The sequence below is a fragment of the Heteronotia binoei genome, chromosome 9 (genome assembly GCF_032191835.1).
Source record: "Heteronotia binoei isolate CCM8104 ecotype False Entrance Well chromosome 9, APGP_CSIRO_Hbin_v1, whole genome shotgun sequence".
In the NCBI taxonomy this organism is placed as follows: Eukaryota; Metazoa; Chordata; class Lepidosauria; order Squamata; family Gekkonidae; genus Heteronotia; species Heteronotia binoei.
In genome coordinates, this window is record NC_083231.1 from 29,628,314 (window position 1) to 29,654,934 (window position 26,621).

Genomic DNA, 26,621 nt, shown 5'->3' on the forward strand with positions numbered 1-26,621 from the left:
CGCCGATGCTTGGAGCGAGACCCTCCCAGCTCGGCACAGGCGGCTGCGTCTCCCTCCCTCTCGCCAGCGGAGCCGGGGCTGCATTCCCACCCTTCCCCTCGCCCACCTTCCCGGGCTGGACCCCATCCCAGGAGAGGAGAGGCGAGGAGCCTGGCGGCGCGCAGAGGAGAGGGGAGCCCTCCAGGCGCCGCCTCCTTTTGCCGGGGCAGCAGGATGCAGCGGCGGCGGCGGCTGGCGGGCAGCAGCCCCTGGTGCGAGGCGACTCGGGGAGGCGGATGAGAGGCGGGCGGCGGTCCCCGGCCTCCTATCGGCGGCTGCAGGTAAAGGGCTCCACGGGAGGCGAGCGCGCAGCCTGCAATGGGCTCCAGTCATTGTACAGAGAGGAGGTTGGAGGTGTGGTGCGGGTTTCTTACAGTGCATCCGGTAGCCCCGCCAGCTTGCTCTGGGGAGCCTGTCTTGCAATGGGTCTGGAGAGCGAGACTTTCTATCCGGGGTTTGCGGCTCTTAGGGAGGAGCTAAGGAGAATCGTTTTTGGAAAAATGCATCGGGGTCTTGCATTCTGGGCTAAGGTTACTCTTGGGCATCAATAATACCGTTTTCTGCTGGCCCCCAAAGCCACAATCCCCAGCGCAGTGTCTGTGAAAGGTCTGTCCTGTCCCCTGTTCCTTCGTGGGAGATGCCGGGTATTAAATGTCTCCCGGTCGTCTGCTTCTTCCTCTTATTATTTCGGACTGAATTTCCTCCAGGCAGCCTTTTTGGTTTGCGTTTGGCATCGGTTTCCTTGTTTGGTTTTGCACTCCGCATAATAAAATCTTAAAATAGCTTCAAGGGAGACGTGGGTGAGGTGGGGCTGTATCTGATGGCTGCTTTTAGTTTTGCTCCTGAAGTATCCGACCTCATGGCCAAAAGATTTACTCTTCTGAATATTAGTCGGCCCTGCAAAACTTTCTTTCTTTTCAGTCCTGCTAAGGGAACGTGTCTTTCTCCCTCTGCCCGGAGGTTGCATTTGCAAACCGATGCCTTGCATTTTGCCGTGCCTTCTTTCCCATCAGGTCTTGGGCGAGAGAAGTCTCTGGGCTTGCAGATTTGGGACTCTGGAGGCAGCTGCAGTTCTAAGCACGCTTTAGGAGGAAGCACCCGACAGCTAAGACTCCTCCCCCCCCCCCCCCCCAGGATATTAACTCCTGTACTGGAAACGTGCTGCCGGTTGGCCCTCATGCTTGATCCATGCGCACGGATCTAGATTGCCGCAGGTCACAACATCCTCTGACCAGGAGCCTTGTGCCAGCCGAATCGTTCCTCTGCTGTGCGTCCCACTTCCGGACCGACAGAAACACGATAGGGATCGTCCAGGTTGCGCGCACTGATTTGCTCTGCCGGGAGTGGCAGGTGGCCAGGGGATGCCTTGCTGGCTGCTCCTGCTGTTGCTCGCCTCCACCTTGTGTTTGCATATCTGTGCACCAGATACGTTTTCTGTGCATAAAGCGAGGTAGCCATATGTTGCGTCTACAAAATCTGCCATCTTTCTCCAGTTCCCCAGTTGCTCTGTGTTTCCTCCCCTTGCTTACCTTTTAAAAAGATTTTTTCTTACCGTTTGTTTAAACCGTCTTCTTGGATTAGGGGAAATGCTGCTAAAATGTATTGGCTGGGGCTGCAAGGGATTATTGGTGGAGTGAAGCGAAATAGGTTAAGTTCAAAACAAAAAGCCTTTGATAGGAGAAACTTGAAACAATGCAGTCATATAATGGGGACATGTGTAACTGGCTGGCAGAGTTCCGTCCTATGAAGCAGAATTACGATAAGCTTGAGGGGAAATTTGTTATTAAACCACAACAAATTTATGGCTTGTAGATTAATATTTGACTAGCAATTTTGCGGTTGGAATTATTGCTTCCAGCGAGCAGTACACTATATGTAAGGGGTGGCCAAACTGGGCTTGGGAGTCATGTGTGGCTCTTTCACACATATTGTGTGGTTCTTGAAGCCCCCACCACCCTGTTGGCTGGCTTGGAGAAGGTGCTTGTCTCTTTAAATCACTTCCCCAAGTCAACTGGCAGCATTTAAAGTTGCTTTCTTTCTACCTCTCTCTTCCTTCCCCATCTACCCTCTCTCCCTCCCTTTCTTGTGGCTCTCAAACATCTGATGTTCATGTCTTGCGGCTCTCAAAATCTAATGTCTGTTCTATGTGGCTCTTACATTAAGCAAGTTTGGTCATCTCTGATATATATAACCTTGGCTTTAGTGCATTTGTAACATGTTGTTCTGTATTTGTACAAAAGACTCTTGCCTCCATTTTGCAAATGGATAGAATCCCCTAGTTTGGATTTCTTTTTCCTCCTTTGCATGCAAAACAGATTAAATTATATGATTTTTGCCTTGGATGCAGTTTTTAAATGTTTCTGTTTCTTTCCCTTTACTTCCTAACAATAAACAGATGCAATGGCTACTGTGGTTTATCTGGCTCTGCTTTGTTGCTGAGGTAGGAAAATATCCATTAGGCAGCCTGGGGCCCCCATGTGTTATGGAATGCCCCTGTAGACCAAAAAGCACACTCTCTGGTTAGGAGGCTGGAGGGCTTTTGTGAAGTGATCTGGTTTCATGGTCGAGTTGTGGTTATTCTTTCTTAGATTCTTTTTTTTAAAGAAATATCTAAACATTCGTGGCCAGTGTACTATAGTGGTTAATTTTGGTTGCCAACACTCCAGGTGGTGGCTGGAGATCTCCTGGGATTACAACTGATCTCCAGGTAAGAGAGATCAGTTCGCCTGAAGAAAATGGCTGCTTTGGAAGGCAGACTCCACGGCATTATACCTTGCTGAAGTCTCTCCCCTCCCCAAACCCCGCCCTCCTGAGGCTCCACCCCCAGAATCTCCTGGTATTTCCCAACCCAGAGCTGGCAGCCTTAATGGTTACAGTGTCAGACAAGGATCTGGGGGACCCACGTTCGAATCCCCACTCTGCCGTGCAAGCTTGCTGGGTGACCTTGGGTCAGTCATACTCCTCTCAATCTAACCTGCCTCACAGCATTATTCTGAGGATAAAAAGAGGGGCAAAGAAGAAGCCCCTGTGGGCCTCCATTGGAGAGAAAGGCAGAGTAGAGATGAAGTGAATAAAAGAAAGGTAGAAATACTTCTGAAGATCTGGTACCGTAGGGGGTAGTGGGATTACTTAGCAATGATATTAAATCCAGGGGTGAAAGCTTTCAGTGTTTAGATTTCGTTAAGGCCTGTAGCCTTGAGATGGACTACTGGAGCCTGGCTCTCAAGAATATAATAGACCAGGGGTGGCCAAACTTGCTTAATGTAAGAGCCACATAGAATAAACACCAGATGTTTGCGAGCCCCAAGACGTGAACATCAGATGTTTGAGAGCCACAAGAGAGGAAGGAAGGAAGGAAGGAAAATATATGGGAAAGGGAAGGAAGTGAGAGGTGAGAAGAAAGCAACTTTAACGTTAAATGCATTCTCCAAACCTGGGGCTGGCTTGGCTTTGGGAAGTGAATTTAAAAGACAAATGTATTCTCCAAGCCAGTTGATGGGGTGGTGGGACCTTTGAGAGCCATACAATATGTGTGGAAGAGCCACTTATGGCTCCAGAGCAGCAGTTTGGCCACCCCTGTTACAGACCACTTCCTTACATTTTCAGGATCTTTGTATTTTAAGATCTCTAGCTCTTTTGAGGATCTAAGAACAATTGCACAAGAAGATTTTTTTTTTTTGCTCTGTTGTTCCGTAAGAAGTAATGGCCCTGCCTCTCATTGTTCTGAGCACGGAGGCCCTGGGAGGATTGCCAGACAACTTCGGACTTGGCACATATTTAAATAGTTTATGAAAATATAATTTTATTTTAAAATATATATATTAGACTGTTTATGTTTATAAACACCCTCCGCTCCCCTCCCAAGTTTGCATTAATGTGCAATTCCTTCTCTTTCCTGGGCCTCTTCCCCATCGGAGCATTTCTGGCTATGGGCCCAGATCCTTCCATCTAATTATCTGTTTTTATACCTGTTCTGGAAGTTGCATAGCAGAAATGCAGACTCCCATTTGAAAGCGACAGCATCTTTGGATTCTGCTTTCAGTAGAGAGAGCCTTTAAACATCTTTTTGGATCAGGACAATTGCTAAAGCTAAGTTGAAAAAAAAAAAGGTGAAGAGGAATTACGATAATTCAGTATAACTGCGAAGGTTGATGCAGCACAGAGGATACAATTCCAACTCCGTGATTGCTATCTTGACTTTGCCCAGTAGTGTGGTGAACTGTTCCTGCTGAAATTTTTGTCTGAATGTGTAAATCAGGTTTCTGAAACTGAGACAGAGAGTGCACCAGAGGCCAAACATGTATACGAGTGATTTCAAGAGGATTTTTTTAGAGGGGGAGAGGCAAAAAGCATCAAAAGCACATACACACACACTCGGCCGAGAATCATGCTTTCCTATCATTGCTAATGTTCTAAGATAAGAAAACGCATCTCCAAGTCATTGAAGACAAATCACAGGCTACTCCAGGATCAGTTTTTAATGGAATTCCGAGGTCTTTTGTGAAAGTGCCAACAGAGATTTCATCAGTAGTAATAGCCGTGCTGCAAGCAGGCTCACGGAAGTGCTGTACATCTCTTCATCAGGACTATTAATTACTGGCCTTGGCACCTGAGGCAGAACTCCGCCTGGCTCACAAGAGCGACTGTGGCAGGCCTTTGAATAACTCCTTTGAAATCAGCAGCATGGCAGATGCAGAGAGGTGATCAGTAGGCTTGAAACGTACTGTCCATCAGAATTCCTTTTCCAGTTCTGGATCAATTGATGGTCAAAGTGGGTAGAAATGAATGTCTGTACAGAAACCTCCAATCGGCCTGCCAGTCCTATCCCGACATCCCAAGTATTACTTTGGCACAGGCACTGCCTATACAGACTCCAATGTGTGTAGGCTGTGAATGTGTGATATATACTCAGGTTTTGTAGAGTGCAGTCTATTTTTTTTGTTGTTCAGTCACACAGTTGAGTCCAATTCTTTGCAACCTCATGGACCAAGTCACGCCAGGCCCTCCTGTCTTCCACCATCCTAAGTCCGCTCAAATTCATGTTAGTTACATCAGTAATGTTGTCCAGCCATCTCATCTTTTGCTGTCCCCTTCTTCTTTTGCCTTCTGCCTTTCCCAGCATCAGGGTCTTCTCCAGTGAGTGCTCCCTTCTCATTTGGTGGCCAAAGTATTGGAGCTTCAGCTTCAGCATCTGACCTTCAGGGTTGATTTCCCTTAGGACTGACTGATTTGATCTTCTTGCAGTCCAAGGAACTCTCAAGACTATATCTGTTTTGATTCTTGTGTGGGAGGCGAGGCAGTGCCAGCAGGAGATATCCAGATTCCACCCCCCCCCCCCGCTTTCCCTCTGTACATTTCCAGAATATCAACTATCTGCCTAGGATTTATAGTCAAAAGCATCTGAGCTTCCCACATCACAACATCTACCTATCAAATGCAGGTTGTCATTTATATATGGGCCAACTTTTGCCATCATTACTAAGTGCATTACATAAAGATAGCTCAGCAGCAAGTATCCCCTTAAGAAAGTGCTGAATTAGGATTCATCAGGGGATACGTCATTTTATTCACTAGGCTTGAAAAGGGACTTGGATTTCCTTACTGACTATAAAGGGCTCAGCATGAGCAACCCCTTTATGGACATTAGTTAGTTTTGCTTATCATGTCTCACACTGCTCCTTCCTTGATGAGCTTTGATTTTACATTTATCCTACGTTGCCCATCTATTTACTGTTGGGAGTGGTCTTCATCCCCCTGAGAGGGTTGAATTCTCTTGATTTATTGTTGTTGCTAAATGGCTTCTTTATGTACCATTCCCCCACTTTCTGTAATTCTCAAGTGTAAATAAAGCTCGGATGGATGAATGCTTCATGCATCTAACCAAGTCAGAGCTGATGCATGAAAACTTATGCTGGAAGAAATGTTAATCTTTAAGGTCCCGTGAGACTTTTGTTTTATCATGCACATAGATTCTTTTTGGGTGGCAGTGTTTTGTAGTGGCAGTTAGAGTGTCAGGTTGGGATCTGGAGCCCCAGGTTGAAAAGCTCAGTCTGCCATGGATGCTTTGTGTGTGATCTTGGGCCATTTCCTGCCTACCTTACCTCACAGGTTGGTGTCAGGACAAAATGGAAGGGGGAAGAATGATATTAATATGCTTTGGGTTCCTATGTGGAGAAAAGCAGGGTATAAATAGCTAAATAATGTGAAACCAGAGGTGAGGGATGAGAGTATGCCCCCCAGACTGCTAGAGCAGCTGGAGCAGCTGGTAAGCATGTGTAGGAGCTGGGAGGTGGAGCAGGAGGTAAGATTCAACAGATATGAGAGAGAGAGAAGAGTGATCAACCTCCTCAATCTGGAATTTCAAGGATGGTGTCTAGGGCAGAACTTCATAAGGCTGTGCTCTTGAATGACCCAAGGAGGCTCTGACCTGGATAGCCTAGTCTAGCCCAATCACATCAGATCTTGGAAACTAATTAGGGTTGGCCTTGGCTAGAATTTGGATGAGTGACCTCCAAGGAATACCAAGGTCATGACGCAGAGGCAGGCAACGGCAAACCATCTCTGAAACTTCTCATCTCCAAAATGGTATAGCTCACCATCTAGTGGTGCTTAATGCTAAAAGAGCTAGAACTTCTGGCTGCCAGACAGTCTTAGGATCTCCTGGTTATACTACATGCACTGGCATATGATAATTAATTATTGTTACCCAAGGAGGCCAGATTAATCAAACAGTCACTATTTCTCCCCTTGACTGCACTTCACATCATAACTTGCCAGCATCGATTGGCTCTTCAGCACACCATCTCAGATATCATTTGGAGCTTGGTAGGCATTATCCTTTATTATACAATATAAGAAAAATGTTGAATAATTCATTGATGAAGAATCAAATTCAGCTCTTTGTAGTTAATATTTAATACTCCTTTAGTGGATTAGAAAATGAAACATAATCAAGGGCAGCAGAATGGCTTCGAAGTTGTGAGGGATATTTCAGGACATGAATCATCCTCAGAAGATAATCTCTTCATTCACACTTACGCGTGTCAGTGGCAGCAAATACACTTTTAATTAGCCAGGCAGCATCAAAGAATAGTCACAATACCCTTAATCTTGCCATTATCAGGTTGGGATTTATTTCTTAAAAAGTAAGAACAAATTATAATTGGTACATCACATAAAGTCAGCCAGTAATGCCGTTATCCGTGTTTTAAAAATCATAGCTTGTGCAATAGTTTTTAAAAACCTTAGCTTAGACAAACTGCTCTCCTTTATGGAAATTAATATAATCTTGCATATGGACAACATTTTTATTGAAGGCAGTGAAAATTTGGGATCGATAAAAGGCCTTTTCATGGGGGGTGTTTGGGTAGGATTTCAATCTTCCTTTTTTCCCTGGCAGTGCCCATATGCCTTAAAAGCTGAATGAATGCCAAGAACAAAAACAGTTGAAGGTTTTACTAGCTTACAGTGACAGGAAAAGCTGAAAGCCTTGAAAACCATGGGAATCTTGCCAGGGGGGAAAAATGGCAAACCTAGTACTTGGGCAGGTTTAGAATGAAGCTGGGATATAAAGTTGTGTTTTTGCAGCTAGGCAGAAGCCATGATCAGGATAGGCTCTGTCTTTTCCTGATATCTGAGCAGCTGATGCCTGATAAAGAAGAAAAGTAGGTTTTTATACCTTGCTTGCCTCTACCTGAAGGAGTCTTGAAGCAGCTTACGATTGCCTTCACTTCCTCTCCCCACAATGGTAAACTTGTGAGATAGGTGGAGCTAAGAGAGTTCTGGGAAAACTGTGACTGGCCCAAGTTCACCCAGCTGGCTTCCTGTGGAAAGGTGAGGAATCAGACTCACCAGTTCACTATATCAGAGTTTGCCCCTCTCAATCACTACACCGTGCTGGGTGGTGTTCAAGCTGTAGTCCTAGGATTTTTTTTGCAGAGAACAGCTGTCACAATGTAAAATTGAAGTTAGGCAGAAGATTTGTGGCTCAGTAAAGAAGAAGAGATTCTGCTTTTTTATTTTTTAGTGGGAATGGGGGAGAGAGAATTTAGGACAGACCAAACGAATATGGAGTGGAACCCCAAATATAGCTGTACTCTTGGAGAAATCTCTGCTCTTTTCTAGTATCTCTTGCAGTTCTGAATTGTTCATGTCACAGCAAGCATTGCCCTGTTTTGTTTGGGCCTGGGTTTCTTATTCAGTCTGTGGAACAGTGCAACCCTCAGCAAGGAGATGTACACCCATTGCTGTCGAACTGTAATGGAACACGCTGCACTTGTGGAATTTCTGCCTGCTTGGCAGAAGGCATAGAAGCTGTGTTGGCAGTGGAATTTGCCAGCTGTAGCCACAATCCTGTTGTCTGCTTTAAATGCCTCCAAGGCCATGCTAAATATGTTCATATAAAAAGTTTTCTTGTCGAAGAATTTTGAAATCTTGGGGAAGAATTTGCTAGGCCTTGCTTCTGTGGTATAACCTGAAGGAAGCACAGATGTGTGGCTGATGTTTTGCAGAGATGACACTTGAAGATACGTTTATTTATTTATTTTTTATTTTATTCGATTTATATGGTTTATGTAACAAAGGTACTTTAATCCTGAGATTTGTTTTGCAAATCAATATAAATGCTGGAATAAAAAGAAGTACAGATGGCTGCTGGCCCAAATAGGACAAGCTGCTTCTTTTAAATGCACTCTTCTTGGCTGTGAATGAATGACAGAGTATATGGATCATCCCATGGCTCTTACATTTGTGTATTTTTCATAATTATCTGGTACTGATTGCTGCTGGAAAACTAGGCCATTTCTCTGACTTGGCGTAACAATAATTGATTTCTAAATCCTTTGGAAAGCAAAAGTGTAATAGATAGTGATTAAAGCTCCAGCAATGCAGTGCAATGCATGCCCAATGCAAAACTGAGTAGTTATTATCTGAGCAGGAAGAAGATGTTGATTTTTTTTTTTGAAAAATAACCAAGTCCTTATTAAATGACAGCAGTGCAATTCATACTGTGGTTGAAGGCAAAAAGTGCTAGTCTTTTAAAGGTATTAATCAAGTCCACTAAATTCTCCCAGAAGGAGGGAGCAGAATGGGTAGTGCAGAATTTGCCTCTGGCAGGCACATGGTCAGGGGAATGCATGCTCTGGGCTTCTCTCTCTGTGTTGGGACCTTCTGCAGTCAGGAACCCTGAAGAAAGCAGGCATCCAGGCTGCATAGACACAGCCAATCCTCAGACAGGTGGTGGTGGTGACTTAAACTTGTAGTGTGAGAAGGGCTGTGCTGTCCCCTCAGGGCTCAAGCAGATGTGTGTGAGAGAGAGAGAGAGAGAGAGAGAGAGAGAGAGAGAGAGAGAGAGAGAGAGGTCACACATCACTGGCCACCTGTAAAATGCACATTGGAGATTCGTTCAAGCTTGGGGTTGATTCATAGGTTATAAAGACGTTCTAGAATCCTATTTGGGTTGTGACTGCAGTGCTCAGGGTACTTAAGCCTTCCACCTGGACTGTCTTCCCGAGCTGAAAATGTCCTGGAAAGCTAGTGTTTTGCCTCACTGTGGAAACGTACATATACTGATGGTTCCAGGTAATTTTTCTAACAGGACAAATAGTGTCTCCCTGGGCTGAATCAGGTTGGCAAAACTTTATGTATTGTGGAACAGGGAGGTTAAGCACCCTATGCTGCTCTCCGTGGCCCTGATCTGAATTGGACCCGCATATGCTTGGAAGGAATGTGTTCATCTGGTACATTTTTGGCCTCTTGCTTAAAGGGACCAAACTAACAGCATGGAGCTCCATAATACATCTTTGTAACATGTTAACAGCTCTCGATTTCTTCAGGGCCATGCAGGGAAGGGAAATGAGGTCTAAGCCTTCAAACTCTGCTTGGCCTCCATCTTAAAAGACACCTGCCTTTTCCTTTTAAAAACATACCTCTCTCTCTCCCCCCCCCCCCACCTTTCAGGTTATAATACCAAAACGGGGAGCCAGGGTTTGCATAGTGAAATTCTTTTCTGTTTCCCCTTCCTTGCACAACCCTGATGCAAAGCATTTTATAAAGAGATGAAGAAGTGAAATCTTTGATCTCTTAAGGTACCTTAAGGAATTCATGAGGGCCCATTCCTGTTGTGAATCATCACAGTGCTTACCTTGAAATAATTTTGAGCTTTGCACAGAAAGGTCATTACTTTGGCTTCTGTCTCTTTTGTTTTTTCTTTCTCTTTGTCTATTTAATATACATTCTCCCACCTGAGACTGCCCTTCATGCATCTAATGAAGTTGACTCTAGTAGGTACCTGATGTTAGAGGAAGAAAAAGGAGGGCCAGGTGATGTGAAAAAGAGTGAGGCTGGGGCTTGGGGGTAAAGCATCTGTTCTGTGAAGAAGGTCCCAAGTTCAATCTCTGGCATCTCCAGATCATGTAAAAGAACTTGTCCAGAAAAACTGAAGAACCTGTGCCGGAGAAAGTAGACAGGAATGGCCCTGGTACACCAAAAGTCTGATTCTGCATAAGGCAGGTTCATATGCAGGGGCAAGTGTATTTGAAGATGAAGATAAAGATGAAGATATTGGATTTATATCCCGCCCTCCACTCTAAATCTCGGAGCGACTCACAATCTTTGTAGGATGTTTGAAGGATGGTGCTGTTGTGCCTGAGGAGAGAAGCATCAGTTCACTGGGATTGAATACAGCAGAATTCACTATGGGTTGCAGAGGAGAAATGGGTGTGCTGTGGCTCTAGAAGAAGAAGAAGAAGATACTGGATTTATATCCCGCCCTCCACTCCGAAGAGTCTCAAAGCGGCTCACAATCTCCTTTACCTTCCTCCCCCACAACAGACACCCTGTGAGGTGGGTGGGGCTGGAGAGGGCTCTTACAGCAGCTGCCCTTTCAAGGACAACCTCTGCCAGAGCTATGGCTGACCCAAGGCCATGCTAGCAGGTGCAAGTGGAGGAGTGGGGAACCAAACCCGGTTCTCCCAGATAAGAGTCCGCACACTTAACCACTACACCAAACTGGCTCTCCTAGGCTTGGTCACTGGGTGGAGAACTTTTGTTCTTGAGCATATTGAGCACCTCGACTGGAGGACCCGCTTTGAACCCTGAGCTCTGTCTTGGAGCACATCAGCGTGGAGCAGCTGGCTCCTAAAGGCAGCTGCTGCATGAGTCATCTTCCTCCTCCTTCTCCTCAACTGGCTGTAATTACTTAAAAACATTTTCTGTACCGAGCATTGCCTCTCCCAGGAGGAAGCCATCAAAGCCCTCTTAACTCCTGGAACTGAGCAGGCACCTCCCTGAGCCTGATTAGCTGCCCTTTGAGGCTTAAAGCTTTCTCAGACTGCTCTAGTCTGTAACACTGGTGCTTGCCTGAATCAGCTAGAAAGATCCAGGAAACAATACTCCCCCAACCCCTTCTGTGGTCCTAAGTAGTGCTTTTTTTGTTAAAAAAAGCTCAGTAGGAACTTATTTGCATATTAGGCAACACCAGGCGTGGAATTCTAGTAGGAGTTCCTTTGCATATTAGACTACACACCCCTGATGCAGCCAATCCATCAATAGCTTACAAAAAGAGCCTTGTAAGCTCTCGGAGGATTGGCTGCATCATGGGGGTGTGGTCTAATATGCAAAGGAGCTCCTGCTAGAATTCCACCCCTAGGCCACACCCTGTGAAGGCTCCATTTTCCACACAGGGCGCTTTTTTTTGTAGAAACAGGAACTTATTTGCATATTAGACCACACACCCCTGACACCAAGCCATCTGGAACTGTGTTCCTGCTAAAAAAAAAAAGCCCTGGTCCTAAGTAAACTGAATTCAAGCTTTGCTCTTACGTCTTAGAAAACTGGAGATCTTTTCTTTACTGAGGAGGAGAAAACATTCCATTGCTCTCCTTTGTCAGTGCACAGCTCTCTTGTCCATAGTGTAGATAACAAGCTGATCCTTGGGCTGAAATCACAGCATGGCTTCCTTGTCTAGATGCCATCATGGCAGTATGCTGTGACTTAAAGAGTTATGCCTAGCAGAAGGTAACTGCCTGTCATGTTTTCCCTGTCCCTCTGCCAGACAGCAATGAGCTTTCCTAAGCACTGGAAGCAGCCATCTTTAGAAACTGAATCAGACACTGCTTCTGTGGTTCTGGTAGCTTTCTCCTGGTCCTTGATCTCTTTTCAGTGGGGTTTTAAGCACCCTGCAAGGATCTTTGGTGGGATTATGCAACCACATAGCTCTGTCTAGGCTAAAAGGAAAGAACTGCAAGGGAGATCAGCCAAAGAAACCTTTGTGTTAACAGATCAGAGAAGTTCAGGAGAGACCCCCTGAGTTCTGTAAATGCATCTGAGATGTACTTGCTTGCAAATCTGTCCAGTTAAAAGGTCTCTCTCACTGAGTACAGGCTACCTTCTCCATCAGCTGTGCATATGAGCCCAGTCTGACATTTCTGGTTTCCTCCCTCAGACCAATTCTTTGTATTGCTTCTGTTACTTTCTAATATACATTTATCATCAGAGACCTTCTTAGTCTTCTCTTGAATGCAGAAGTGACAAGATCTTGGTCTAATGGCTTTCTATTTTAGATGGAGGAGGGAAGAACTGGGAGGATGAGTTCTACTGTTTCTTGAAGCTGCCTTAGGTTGAGTTGGACCATTGGATCCAGCCCTGGCTACCCTCACTGGTAGCCGCTTTCCAGGCTCTCAGACAGAGGTTTTCCTATGATCTTTTTAAGCTGTAAGTGCCAGGGAATGCCTGCAGTGAGGATAGTCTACCACTCTGCTGTGGACCCTAGAAAGATGACCCCAGGATGCCAGAATGTGCTGATCAAATTCCATGTCTCTCTTCAAAAGACTGAAAGACTATGTTGTGTCTGTGTTCTCTCACATACACATTAATAGAATTGTATGGAAAAATACTATTTCATGAGGTGGCATCCTTTCACCTTCATTATCCAGAATGCACTTAAAAGTGTACTGAGGATTTGAGCACAATTCCCACAGAAAGCTGAAAGGTTCTATGTATGTTCCCTTCCTTGTCCCATAGCAAGCACCTTGTGAAGTTGGTGGGGCTGAGAGAATTCTGAGTGAACTGTGACTGACCCAAGGTCAGCCAGCAGGCTTCATGTGGAAGAGTGGGGAATCAAACCTGGTTCTCCAGATTAGAGTCTACTGGTCTTAACCACTATAACATATTGCTGATTCAACATGCTGGTGATTCAGACTGAGGTCTTGTAGTTCCTAGTTTGCAGTTCTAACCACTGCCTCACACTGGCTTTTGTAGGCTGGCATCTGTTGAATGTAACAAACTGCTGGACCTGGATGAGTTATGGTAGCGCATTGCCAGATGATCCCTCCTCCCAAGGGCAGATTGGTCATTGTGGATACCAGGATGCTTCCTAGTGGGTTGATGGCCTCCCCCACACCTATACTGCGTCTGCTCTGTGGCAAAAGATCTCTCTCTGGTCTGCTTGAATTCTACAAGATGTGGAGGAATTGATGCCTATGCACTGTGAGGCAAGAGTGGTGGTGTTCAGTACACCTGAGCCCTGTCTGAGGAGAGGAAGATGATGCCTGGCCATTGGGGGGGTACCCATCCTTCTGCCTTTTGCTGATAGAAGCCAAGGCTTGAAGGCTGGCAGTATTGTGTAGTTGACTAACAGTGGTCACAAAGAGCATTTGTTTCTTAAAGTAACAGGAATAGCTTCTATTATTTTGTGCCCCACCCCCTCCATATATTCTTTTAGCGTTCAGCTTTTTCTGCAAATCTGGGGCTTTTCTGAGATTTGTAGGAAGATTTTTCTTGTCTGTTCATGGTTCCCATCTGTAGAATTAAGTATTCACAGATTGGTCCACACTGAGAATTAGATAAATTGATTATATTTTTAGTTCCCCCCAGCCCTCACCCCAAATGATTTACATGAACTGTTGAAATGTAACTGCTTCTTGAACAAACAAGAGCACATTTAAGCTATACTTCTGAATTAAGAACTGATGATTAATTTCCTTGTAGAAGAGGCCCACGCACATAACACTGCTCTTTCCACAGTGTGCTCCCACTTCACAGAGAAGCTGCATATGCCCCTTTCCACCTCACAGCATGATCTTGAATAAACAAGGAAACTGGACTGTTCTGTTGGGAGGTATTGTTGCGTGAGAAACCTTTCATTCAAATGATGGATTTTGCTGCTTTTCAGAGTACTTTGGTAACCCATTTCTTTCTCCATGATATGGGCAGTGGATATGCTACTATTGTGCCCCGATGAACAGGCACTGTATAAGAATAATAAATAAAGCACTACTCATATGCTTTTTAATAGCAAATAAAAACAATACTGCATTTGTTAGGGAGGAAAAGGAAGGATGGTCATTTAGGGAATGCAGGGGAGGCAGCTTCAGAGCAAGGCCGCTCTCCTCTGAGCCTGGCTAGGAAGCTGGGCTTGGAGGAAAGTACAAACTGGCCCGCAGTTCTGCCGCTTCCAGCTTCCGAGGTCACCTTGTAGTCGAGGTGGCACCTGAGATGGCAGCCTACCTTACCAACTCCTTTGCACCGGCCCTGATTAAGTTATTTAAAGAAGTGCTTTCCATTATACATTGTACAAAGGAGTCTTTAACCTCAATTCAGTTGTGTCCTTGAAGTTTGAGTACTGTATATAAGAGAAAAGTTTCTGTTTAAAACACTCCATGACTATGAAGTCTGTAATCGAGTTCTTTGTTATTCTTTTGACTGCGTGGTGATTTGTCTGCCCAGTGCGAAAGTTGTGGACGTCATGCACTGTCTAGATAGGTCAACAGATAGTGCTGGGGAGAAGTCAGCAGTCATGGTGCACATTGGCACCGATGACTTTGGTAAATGTAGTCATTTCCCAATAAAATAAAATAGCAAGCTGAACCTGTACCAAAGAGACAGGCGTCACTTGAACCTAAATGGAACCAGGCTACTGGCAATATCAAAAGGGGGGCAGAGCAGCTTTTAAAACTAATCCGGGGGGGGGGGTGGGTATCTGACATGAGTGGGAGAGACTCCAGTTTGCAACAAGGGATGATTGTGTAATATGCATATTAGAACTTTGGAGTGATGGTAGGTTGGCAGGTAGGGTTGCCAAGTCCAATTTAAGAAATATCTGGGGACTTTGGGGTGGAGCCAGGAGACATTAGGGGTGGAGCCAAGATCAAGGCTGTGACAAGCATAACTGAACTCCAAAGGGAGTTCTGGCCATCACATTGAAAGGGACAGCACATCTTTTCAATTCCTTCCTTCCATAGGAAATAATGAAGGATAGGGGCACCTTATTTTGCGGCTCATAGAATTGGACCCCCTGGTCCAATCGTTTTGAAACTTGGGGGATATTTTGGGGAGAGGCACTAGATGCCATACTGAAAATTTGGTGCATCTACCTCAAAAAACAGCCCCCCCCCAGAGCCCCAGATACCCGCAGATCAATTCTCCATGATTTTCTATGGGAATAAATCTCCATAGGGAATAACAGAGTTCCCAGCAGACATTCCCCTCCCCTCCCCCCGCTTTCTGACGACCCTGAAGCGGGGGGGATCCCCTGCCCCCCCTGGAGATTAGCAACCCTACTGGCAGGTGAGGGCCATGTGTGGCAACTAAGGGGCTGGGGGAGGCAAGGGTTGCTGGAGACAGAAACACACAGTAATGTGTGTAGAAACACACATTCTGGCCAGTGCTAGAAGTCTCTAAGCCAAGATGGGGAAGCTGGAGTTCTTGGTGCTCAAAAGCAGGTATCTCAGAAACATGATGGAATGGGGAAAATAGATAGGATAGAGTAGTTTGGGTTCTTCTCAAGCCCTTTTGTATCACATCCTCCATTAATCTCATAATGAGTTTCCCTGAAGCTCACCTCTAGCCAGCCAGACCCTGGTGAGACTTCCTGACTCTTCCAGCAATATTTATGCAGCTGTCCAGGAGGTCAGATGCCCCACTTTAAGAAAGCATGATTTATACAATTGGAGCAGGTTGTAGCAACTTTGGGCATTGTTTGAAGCCTCTAATTTAATAGCATAGTTGGCATAAGCTGGCTGCTCAGTAAAGTGGTTTGCACTTAGTGTGAGCAGCTGCAGTCTTTCCGTTTTTGTTCTGGACGTGTAGCAGTGGAAAGAGAAGTTTCCAAAGGAGAGGGAAGAACACTTTGGTGGCCATCTAGAAACCACTTAAGAAGGTTTATTTTCACAGCGTTTCATGAGGCCAACTTGGCCAAAAAACTAAAGTGAGTTATGCTTTACGTTAAATGTTAAAGCTAAGATAGCAATGCCAGAAATTTAAAACAGAAAAGAAAGCAGAGAACAAGGAACAGTTAAACTACTGTCACAAGACTGTTAAGAAAGTAAAATCAGTTTAAGCTGTAGTGCAGCCATTGTTTGAATACTAGAGGATGGGGGAGAAATTTAAAATAAAATCTTTCTGCAAGACTGTTCTTTGAGGGAAGGGCGTTCATTGCACTTCAGTGTTAGACTCATAAGATATGAAAGCCAAATTGAAGAGTTGGACCATGTACATACATGGTAGTCAAGTCATTTCTCAGTGGCTTCCCTTGAGTTCAATAGAATAAAATCAATGGAATTGTAGAGAAATTTATTTATTTTATTTATTATTTATCATGTCAAATTTATATCCCACCCTTTCTGCAAGTGGACTCAGGGTGGCTAACAATCCAAAATGGCATCAAAAACAAGTACATCAGTTAAAACCTTAAAACATCATGGTGCTATACAGGGCTTTTTTTTAAGCAGGAATGCACAGGAACACAGTTCCGGCTGGCTTGATGTTAGGGGGGTATGGCCTAATATGCAAATGAGTTCCTGCTGGGCTTTATCTACAAAAAAGCCCTGATACTGAGAGAAGTTTGTAACAGACAGATCATCCCTCCCACTCACCTATAGTAATGCAAGGCTATCTACCAGATAATAAGCACTTTAAAATACCATGTTCATCGCTCTGTGGCTGTTACAATACTTAAGCCAACTGGATTACTGCTGCATTTGAAAGATCCCCGTTTGAAGACCAAGCCTTAGAGAATGATTATTGCCATTACTTTTGTCAGTTTAATGGACTGCAACGATAGCTGTGGAAATAGAAGATTCTTGAGTTTGTTTTTAATGTTTCCAGGCATTCATAGACTGTGGAGAATCTTTGAACGTTTAAGAAATGTGATTTATGGTTTCAAGTGTGGCTATGTCATTCCCAAGTGCTGTGGCACTCCTGCATTCCTTTGTGGCCTGCTTGTTTCCTAGGAGGTGATCTGTAAACAATTGTCGCCTCCTCTTACTGCCTGAATAAAAGTAGCAGGTGTTCTGTGACTTTTGGGCTTTTCTAGGAGTGCGGGGGAGAAGAGCTGGGGGAAGAGCATAACATACAGTTAGACCTTGTATTGAAAAGGGAGAACCAATTATTAGAGTCATTGAGAGACTACAAAAAGAGGGGGAATAACACAAAAAAAAAGCAGGAGATTTGTGCCTCAGTGACCAACATTCAGCATGAAAGGAAGAAGGTGTTTCTTTAAATAGAAATGGTGGGGGTTTTGCTTGAAAATGTTGGGGGGCTCACGCCCCTTGTAGATTTTTAAGAGAGCTGTTGTCCTCCACATTGGCTCTTGTTGGTAGAGGCTTGGGGCGGGGTGGAATTGGACGGTGTGGTGTATGAGGCTTTGTGTGTTGTGTTTCTACAAATTATCTCAAGTAACGTGACCTTGCTGCTTGAAGGCATGTTTGGCCTGCTTTTTTCAGGATGGAACAAGAGGCTTCCCAGCTAGAAAAGAAACACGTGCACAGTGTCTATGAAAGCACAGCTGCCTACTTCAGTGACCTGCAGAGCAAAGCATGGCCTCGCGTTCGACAGTTTCTACTCGAACAGCCGCCAGGCAGCCTCATTGCTGACATAGGTAAGGTGTGACTGTTTGCAGAGGATGAGATGCTAAGAACAGGCTTCTGTATCACATTCTGTACAGAAGCAAGGTTGTGTTGAAAATTTTGATTTTCCTACACACTGCATCGCATGGCCAAGGTTATTATTAATTAATTGAATTTGATTTCTAGCCTACCCTTCCTGCAATTAGGTTATGCAGTTGATGGTAAATCCTCCTAAAATACAGAGGATTGGATCCTACCAGCTTTTTCTGCTCAGTTTTGCTGAATTCTTCTGCACACTGCAACCCCCTTCCCACATGGTTTTGGTCCACATGGGTACCACAGTTGTGACACATAACCTTCTCACGGGGTGGAAGTGGCCCCTCTTCCGCCTGCAGAAAACCTGGTAGGATCTAACCCCATTAGCTCCAACCCAGTCCCCCAAATGTTAGGCAGGCTGTGCAGACAAGAGTCCAAAGGGTCTGAGCTTCTCAATCATGTTATGCACGCCTTTGCTTAAGTGAGTTGTTCTTTTCTGTTTGTGTAAATGGGTTAGTTCAGCATGCGCATCAGAATACCTGCAGCTGGAGCAGTTGTAGGGTAATATCTTATCCATATTTGATTTTCAGCACTTGGATTTTTTTTTTTTTAGTGTAATAAGAGCCATTCTGGGTCGGACCAAAGATTCACCCAGTTCAGCACTGTTGTCAGCAGTGCCCTTCCAGATGCCTTTGGGGCAAGCTAACAAATCAAAGCATGAAAGCAACGTTGCTCCCCATTTTATCCCTGACGTCTGGTACCTGCTCTTTGAACCCTGAAGATGAACACACCTATTGAGGCGTAGGCTGTCATGGAGCACAGGCTGCTCCATCAGATGAAATGGGGCTTTTGGCTTAACGAAAGCTTATGCTACAACAAATTTGTTCGTCTGCAAAGTGCCACAAGACTTGTCCTTTTGCTGAGAGTAATATGTTATGACTAGCTTTGAATGCCTAAACGCTCTAAATCAGGGGTGTCCAACTCATTTGTTAGGAGGGCTGGATCTGACATAAATGGGACTTTGTGGGGCTGAGCCATCCATGTCCTAAAATGTAATGCCAGAGAGAGGAGATATATATAAAGGACACAGGCAAACACAATTAAAGATATTATTTTTTAAACTTAAAATACAAACCTGCTTAAAACTCTTGCAATTTTTTGTTTAAAATGGAAATGTAGGGGAATAGTGGGATTTCACACTGCAATTGTAAAAATAAAACATCAAGGAAAAACACAAGGATCACAACAGAAAACTAAAAAAAAATGAAATGCTCTTAGCCTGGGAAAACATGACATGGCAAGGCATTGCAAGCTCCCCCCCCCCCGGGCCCGGTCTGCTCAGATTAGCCATGGCTCTCCAGTGTAATATTCCCCTTTGGTTGTAGGTTCCCACGTCAGAGTACTCACTAGGCACTAGTTCTCTCTCCATTTGAGAAGAGACAAAACTGACTCAGAGCATCAATGCTTGATTTGCAAGGACACAACTCCAGAAAGCTTCAGCTGGCCATAGGGAAGATGAGAAGTTAAACCTTTCTATTGAAACAAAGTTGAAAGGAAAACGTGGAGTGGATTTCCCATTCTGGTGTGCTCTGCCCATAGGCCTGAGTGGGAAATCCATTCCGCATTTTCTTTGCAGCTTCGTTTCTGCTTTAGTCTCCGGAAAGAGAAGGCGGAAGGAGCTAGGAACGTTGGTAGCCTCGGCTGAGGACAGGGGTTAGAAGAGAGCCCTGCGGGCCTGATTGAAGCCCTGGGTGGGCTGGTTTGGCCTGCAGGCACCCCTGCTCTAAATGCTGTGCTGTATGCACATACCTCTCTGCTGCACTGTGGCATTTGATTTCTAGAGTGCTATTTGAAGACTAGTGCAGGGTGTTGCTTTGGAAATGTTACTCTCTTCCTATTTCCATGGGCTGTCTTGCCCTCCCATAGCTCTTGTGGCATGGCTTTGCAGATAATGCTCCCTTTAGCAGACCATCAAGACACATTTCTGTTCCCGAAAGTAATTCCAGGCTTTTCAACAGAATGGCTACTAATGCAATGATAACCTAGCAGCTCCCCTGCATCTCACTTCTGTAAATGTTATTCTCTGTCCCTTGGCTCTAACTGTGGCGTGCTTTCCAAAGCCTCACTGGGAAAAAAAGAAATGTTTGTCAGTGTTTTTTTATTTATTGAAATGGCTCACTTCCAGGCAGTACTTTGAAACAGTTCCCGCAGGGAGTGAGTCAGAAAATGTAATTGCTCTTCACACTTAACAGGTGCGCACCTTTAATAAATATAAAGGCATGCTGCCATCCAGCAAGGGAGACCTGTATGCAGAAGCAGCTTTCCTAACATGTACAAATGTATTTGCAGAGGTGTATCTGCATTCATAGTACTTATCCAGGCCCCACAGGACTGACTAAGGGTGCTTTCACACCTGCAGTTTCAATCCACCAGTGGCCTTTTTGTGAGTGGATTTTGCCATTTCACACAGGAAAATCCAGTTGCAAAGTGCATTGAAAGTGCGTTATTTAGTGTGTGTGAAAGCACAATAGATGCATCTTCCGATGTGTGTATCTTAGTTGTGGCTCATGGCGAGAAGCTGATTAGGGCCCCACGTTAAAACCCATTTTGATCTTCCTATCTGAGAAGCTCTGAAAATCTGATTGGCTGGGAATGTTATATGCATAGGTGAGCCTTAGAAGGATTAACCCCCAGAGCTGCTGTAGGCAAGGAGCTGAGCCTAAGTGTGTAGCTGGAATCAAGGATGGGTCAGTGGTGAGGCCCCAGGCGTTGGAAGTGTCCATCAGCATATAAGAAGAATCCTACTGGATCAGACCAGTGATCCACCTAGTCCAGCATCCTATCTCACACAGTGGCCAACCAGTTCCTCTAGAGGAGGGCCAACATCAGGGCATAGAGGCTGAGCCCTTTCCCGATGTTGCCTCCTGGCATTGTTATTCAGAGGTTTACTGCCTCTGAATGTGGAGGTTCTCTTAAGTCATCATGGCTCATAGCCGCTGATAGACCTAGCCTCCATGCAATTTGTCTGATACTCTTTTAAAGCTTTCTGTGCCTGTGGCCATCAGTGCATCTTCTGGCAGCAGATTCCATACTTTAATCACTCTCCATGTAAAAAGTACTTCCTTATGTCTGTCCTGAATTTACTGCCCTTCTGTTTCATTGGATACTATCTTGGGAGAGGGAGAAAAAGTTATCTTTGTCAGCTCTCTCCACTGCAATGCAGAATTTTATAAACTTCAGTCTATCATGTCCTCCCTTAGTTATCTCTTTTCCGTTACTTGATATATGCCAATAAAAGCTGACTATTGGTATTAGTCTCTTTTCTAAAATGAAAAGCCCCGGACTCTACAGCTTTTCCTCCTAAGAAAAGCGCTCCAGCCTCCCAAATCATCTTGGTTGCTCTCTTCTTTTGGATTTTTCCCATTTTTTTTCCTGCACTCATTTGGATTTTTTGTTCCAGCACTAAACATCATCCGCTGCATTGTCGTCCACTTGCCCAATTTGTGGAGAGCCTTCTGGAGCTCTTCACAGTTCTTGGTTTTCACCATCCTGAATAATTTTCTGTTATGTGCAAACTTGGACACTACACTACACATCCCTGGCCATAGGTCATTTATTAATAAATTAAATAGTACTGGCCCCAATGTTATTTTTTCTGGGGCCCTGTTCTATCTTCCATGCATTGTAAGAACTGTTCATTTGCTTCTACTCTTTGTTTCCTGTCATTTAACCAATTTTTAATCCATAAGAAAACCTGCTAACTGGTTTACTCAGGAGTCTTTGGTGAGGTACCTTGTTAAAAAACCTTTTGAAAGTCCATGTCTGCTGGGTCATCATTATCAACATGCTTGTTCACTTTTTGAAAGAACCCCCAAAGGTTGGTGAGGCAGAACTTCCCTTTGCAGAAGCCATGCTGATTTTCTCTCGGCAGGGTTTGTTCCTCTGTGTGCCTAACAATTCTATCCTTGATTACAATTTCTGCTAATTTGCTTGGGACAGATGTTAGGCTGACTGGCCTGTGGTTTCCTTGTTTTCCTCTAGAACCCATTTGCTAAGCTCTGCTATTCTGGTTCAATGATTGTATTTAGTGTAAAGTTGCATATATGGGCTAGTAGATCAACACGGCCTGCTTTCTCATTCTGCCTCTCTGGGTGTGGTGCACTACCCCCTCTGTCTTCGGCATGCACAGGGAGAGTCACTGACTCTTCCACAGGGGGAGTCACTGGCTCTTCCATTTTCCCTCACTCCTCTGCCAGATTGAGGACTGCGGAAGTGGTCACTTGCCTGTTCACTCACCTGCTCAAATGAGCAGTACTGACTGCTAAGAGGTGGAGCAGCAGCCAACCAGAGGAAGAAGGCAGGGCTCTAACTAGGTGGGGGCCTTGAGGGCAGCGCCCCCTCCCAAAACCTGCCAGACACGCCATACCCTCTCCTCTTGTTTATGCTTTGATGATTAGATTAGCATCCCCTGGCGTCCCCTCCAGAAAAAAATTCCTAGATATGGACCTGGCTAGGAAACAGTCAGGCTGCTCATTTCTTCTGCAAAAGGCAGAAGAAGATGCCATTTCCTGGTCTTCTCTTGCTGCATGTGTCATGGCTGCTCCTGGAGGGCCCAGCCAGAGAGCGTCTTGACAAGAGTCCTCCAGATCTATGACTGGCCTTCTCCAGTCATAGATTATCTGACACTGGATGTTCTTTGAAAATATGTGTGGAGTGGATTGAAGATCGGAATGAAGGGTCAGCTTTGACTTCTGGCCACTATTTAAGGTTGATCTTTATTTTTGGTTGTAGTGTTGTATTGTTGTATTTCTGTATTGTTGGTTATTAAGAAGCAATAGTTTTCTTCTTGTGAAGAGCTACACAGATGATTGATCCATGGTGGAATTGTGTAGTTGGAGATTTTTCCCTTGTATATAGGATGGAAACTCTTTGCCTAACAGTTTTTGTTTTTCATCCTCAAAGGATGTGGGACTGGGAAGTATCTTGGTGTGAACAGCCACGTGTATAATCTGGGATGCGATTACTGTGGCCCTTTGGTGGAGATTGCAAGAAATACCGGTCACGAAGTGATGATCTGTGACAACCTTAATCTTCCTTTTCGGGGCCAGTGCTTCAACGCAATCATCTCTGTCGGAGGTAAGGAAGTTAAAGCAGTCTGCAAAGCTGACAAAAACACACGTCCACTGTGTTTTCTGATAACTATGAAAAACGCAATCAATATGTACTGAAAACTTCTTTCAGTGTACAGTGCTCAGCTTCACGTTGATGCCTGCTAGTTTTGTGCTGAAAGAGCAGAGATGATAACTGGTCTTGTCAACAGCTGTGCAAAGATTTTTTTTAACCTGCAGCAGTCTTAGCAAGCAGAGGGATATTAAATAAATTTTTCTTCTTCAGGTTAGCATTAAAGAGAGAGCCCGAGGCTCAGTCTGAGGGTGGGAGAGCAGGAATTAGCTCTTGGGTACATAAACAGGCCAGATAGATCATATTGTCTATTCCACATTCCAGCAGAATAAGAATAGGAACAGTGCAGCTTTTAAAAGTGACATATAGGGCTGGATCCTGTGGCTCCTTTCTGCCAAGTTGGAGTCAGTTTGGTGTAGTGGTTAAGAGTTCAGACTCTAATCTGAGAGAACTGCATTTAATTCCCCACTCCTCCATATGCAGCCAGCTGGGTGACTTTGGATCAGTCACAATTCTCTCAGAGCTCTCTCAGCCCCACCTACCTTACAGAATGTCTGTAGTGGGTAGAGGAAGGGAAAGGAAATTGTAAGCTGCTCTGAGACTCAGTGTGAAGGGTGGGTATAAATTTAATATCTTCTCTTCTTCTGCCTTCTACCAAGCATTCCTTCAGCAAAGAGACTTCTCTATCATATAAAGCTTTTCTCCAACAGAAAGTCATAGGATTTAGCTCAGTGGAAGGGAGTCATAGGATCCAACCCAATATATGTAGATATAGAAACATATAAAATTTGACATTTGTTTATCTATTACATACCAATTTTTAAAAATGTGTATTAAATGTGGCCAATTTAAGCTTCAGGGAACAGTCTAACTAATTGATTGGTTAAAGATTGCAGCCTACTTTAGTAAATCCATACATTTTTTAACTGGAATTTGTTGGCCAACATGAGAAGTTAAGTACAAAATTGGATGGGGTAGGATTTCAGCTAGGGGCTGGCCAAGCTCCCAGTCTCTGCCCAATTTTTAAAGGAATGAGTCATCTGCATTTCTCATAAGAAGAGCCCTGCTGGATCAGACTCACAGCCTATTTAGTCAACTTTTCTTCTTCTGGCAGTGGCCAAGCAAGTTGGGTGCATGTGTGTATGCGCCAGCATTTTCTGCTTGCTAAGAAGGACCTGTTTTTTTTGCAGTTGAGTTGAAACTGACCAGTTCTGAGGCAAAGTCTGCAGAGAGTCCAGGGTTGAGACTCCAGCTAAACGCATCATCTGGAAAAGCAAAGCTGGGCAAATGTTGTTTCCAGCTCCTGACTGGAGGATCAACAACAAAGGAGCTGTTACTTACTCCTGAATGTCTGCATTTGCCTTAATACTGTGTGTCATAATGAACAGAAAACACTGAAATGACTTATTTTCCCCACCTTGCGCTAAAATGTCACACAGGATTGTGTTCTTCTGCATGAGTACAGAAAAAATACAGGATGTAGTGGGTGGGTAGAGAGTCCAGCTTCCTGGGGTCTTGGCTCCCCTTCCCTTTTTATGAGGCACATTTCTGGGATGCACAGCTGCGAAGATGTTTGTGAACTTGTGGGCAATTTTCTGCCAAACTCTCAGAGGAGGCATGTCTGAACAATCTTTCCTGTGGTTAGATGCCAGAGCTACTGAGCTCCACTGCCCCCATTTGACTAAAAAACTGGAATAAATGGTGTAAAATAGCAATTTATATTGATTGCAGAACTGAGATTTCGCCAGGGCGGAGTTTTAATGGTAACTTACATTTGTTCTGTTTTGTATTGTTCAGAGCCTGCTGATTGCTGAACACAAATGCCACCCCCCTTTTTTTGCTTCATTTCCAGTGATTCACCATTTCTCCACGAAACAAAGACGAATCAAAGCAATCAAGGAGATGGCCAGGGTGCTGGTCCCCGGGGGCCAGATGATGATTTACGTCTGGGCCATGGAGCAAAAGACGCGGCGCTTTGAGAAGCAAGATGTGTTTGTTCCCTGGAACAGAGCCTTGTGCTCCCAGCTCCTTTCCGAACCCAGTAAGGCCAGGCTCGGGAGCCATCTTGTGCATTCTGTAAAATCACAAACTCTGCACTCACAGCAGCTGATGGACTCCGAATACAGCTACCCTCTAGCCCTCGACCAAAAGCATCCTCACAGGACTGTGGGCTGCTTGGGTGAAGCCTGCTGTGTGAAAATGTCTGACGAGGAAGAAAACCGATTTTACAGCGTCCTGGGGCGATCCTTCCGGGCATGGTTCTCCTCCAGATCTTTAGATGAGTCGGCCTTGCGGAAGCCAAATGGGAAGTTGGAGCCTCTGAAGAATGCTGCTGGGTGGACGAACAGTGCTGTGTCCGTCCAGCCATCACGGCACTGCAGTTTAGATCTAGGTTGTCAAGGAGCTTTGCTGAAAGGGCAAAGGTTAGATGACTACGAGGAAGTGTTTAGGAAGCACGTGGCTTGCAAAAAAATTGAATGGCTGGCCGCCTCAAGGTCTCTGCGGGACTTCAATGGGGAGCCACCTGCATTAGCTCAAAATAAGAATGGAGAAACCTTGTTTCTTAGTAATCCTGTAGAAAACATAAACAACGGCTATGTCTATCAAGGCAACGGTCATTCTCTTTCAGGCAGACCTTTTAAAAGAACCTCATCTACTGGCTCTAGTGACTCTATTGTAGATGCTGCTGTAGCTGTGGAAGATCAGACTGCTCATGGACTGGATACAAAAGCCTTTATGCGCTATTACCATGTTTTTCGGGAAGGGGAGCTGTGCTCTCTGCTGGAAGAAAGTGTGCCTGAGGTTCACGTACTAAACTCAAGCTACGATCATGGAAACTGGTGCATCATTGTTGAGAAAACAGATGTGCCACTGCAAGTGTAACTACTGGGGAGGGGGGGGGAACACCCCCAAGAGCTTCAGATTCTGCCCCCGGTGGAATTTTAGAGTGTTTGTCTGTCACTCGCTTCATGTGCATCTGTACAAGTTGTGCACTGTGAAATGAGATGCTTGACACTGGGGCTGAAACAACAGTTTTTATGTACATCCATCAGAATTTAATAGCACCTTTAGGAAATCTGTGTTTTTTTATATTTATAAACTTTAATTTTACAGGTAAAACTTTTTTTGAGATAAGGGGCAAGGCGCTAAAATATCAAATGTCAGTCCTGAGCCCACAGGCAACCAACCGGCATAAGTCCTTTCTTTGCTGAGCTTGCACACACGTTGCAACTCAGGGCCCTGGCTTTGAAAAATGGCTTTGCTTGGAAAGTGTTTCGCTGTCCCAGTAGATGAGGCCTGCACAACCCTGGGCTTCCCCAGCACAGCAGCCATCAGAGGGGGAATGGGGAGCAGAGAACCTAACTGAAAATCAAAAGCAATTGCAGGTATCAAGCAGTTATGAACAGCATCCACAAAACAAATATCCCAACATCTTTTAAAAACCGCTCTTTAAAATTTGATTCTCCCCCCCCCCCCAAAAAAAAAAATCATCCTAGTCTCTGGCCGGATATGGATTGATGA

General features: G+C 44.8%; 1 protein-coding gene across 1 annotated transcript; it reads left to right on the forward strand.

Moving 5' to 3' along the window:
* Positions 1 to 178: 178 nt before the first annotated feature.
* Positions 179 to 26,175, forward strand: TRMT9B (tRNA methyltransferase 9B (putative)). The gene is made up of 4 exons (XM_060246392.1): positions 179 to 320; positions 17,760 to 17,914; positions 22,881 to 23,054; positions 24,952 to 26,175. Exons 2-4 carry the CDS (start codon positions 17,761 to 17,763, stop codon positions 25,980 to 25,982), a joined length of 1,359 nt encoding a protein of 452 aa, XP_060102375.1. The 5' UTR covers positions 179 to 320; position 17,760; the 3' UTR covers positions 25,983 to 26,175.
* The last annotated feature ends 446 nt before the right edge of the window (positions 26,176 to 26,621 follow it).

Bases quoted from the DNA above. Each gene is read 5' to 3' on its own strand.
- TRMT9B (XM_060246392.1), top strand. From the start codon at position 17,761: ATGGAACAAGAGGCTTCCCAGCTAGAAAAGAAACACGTGCACAGTGTC. The intron at 17,915-22,880 runs GTAAGGTGTGAC...TCATCCTCAAAG, and splicing joins CAGCCTCATTGCTGACATAG to GATGTGGGACTGGGAAGTAT. The intron at 23,055-24,951 runs GTAAGGAAGTTA...CTTCATTTCCAG, and splicing joins CGCAATCATCTCTGTCGGAG to TGATTCACCATTTCTCCACG.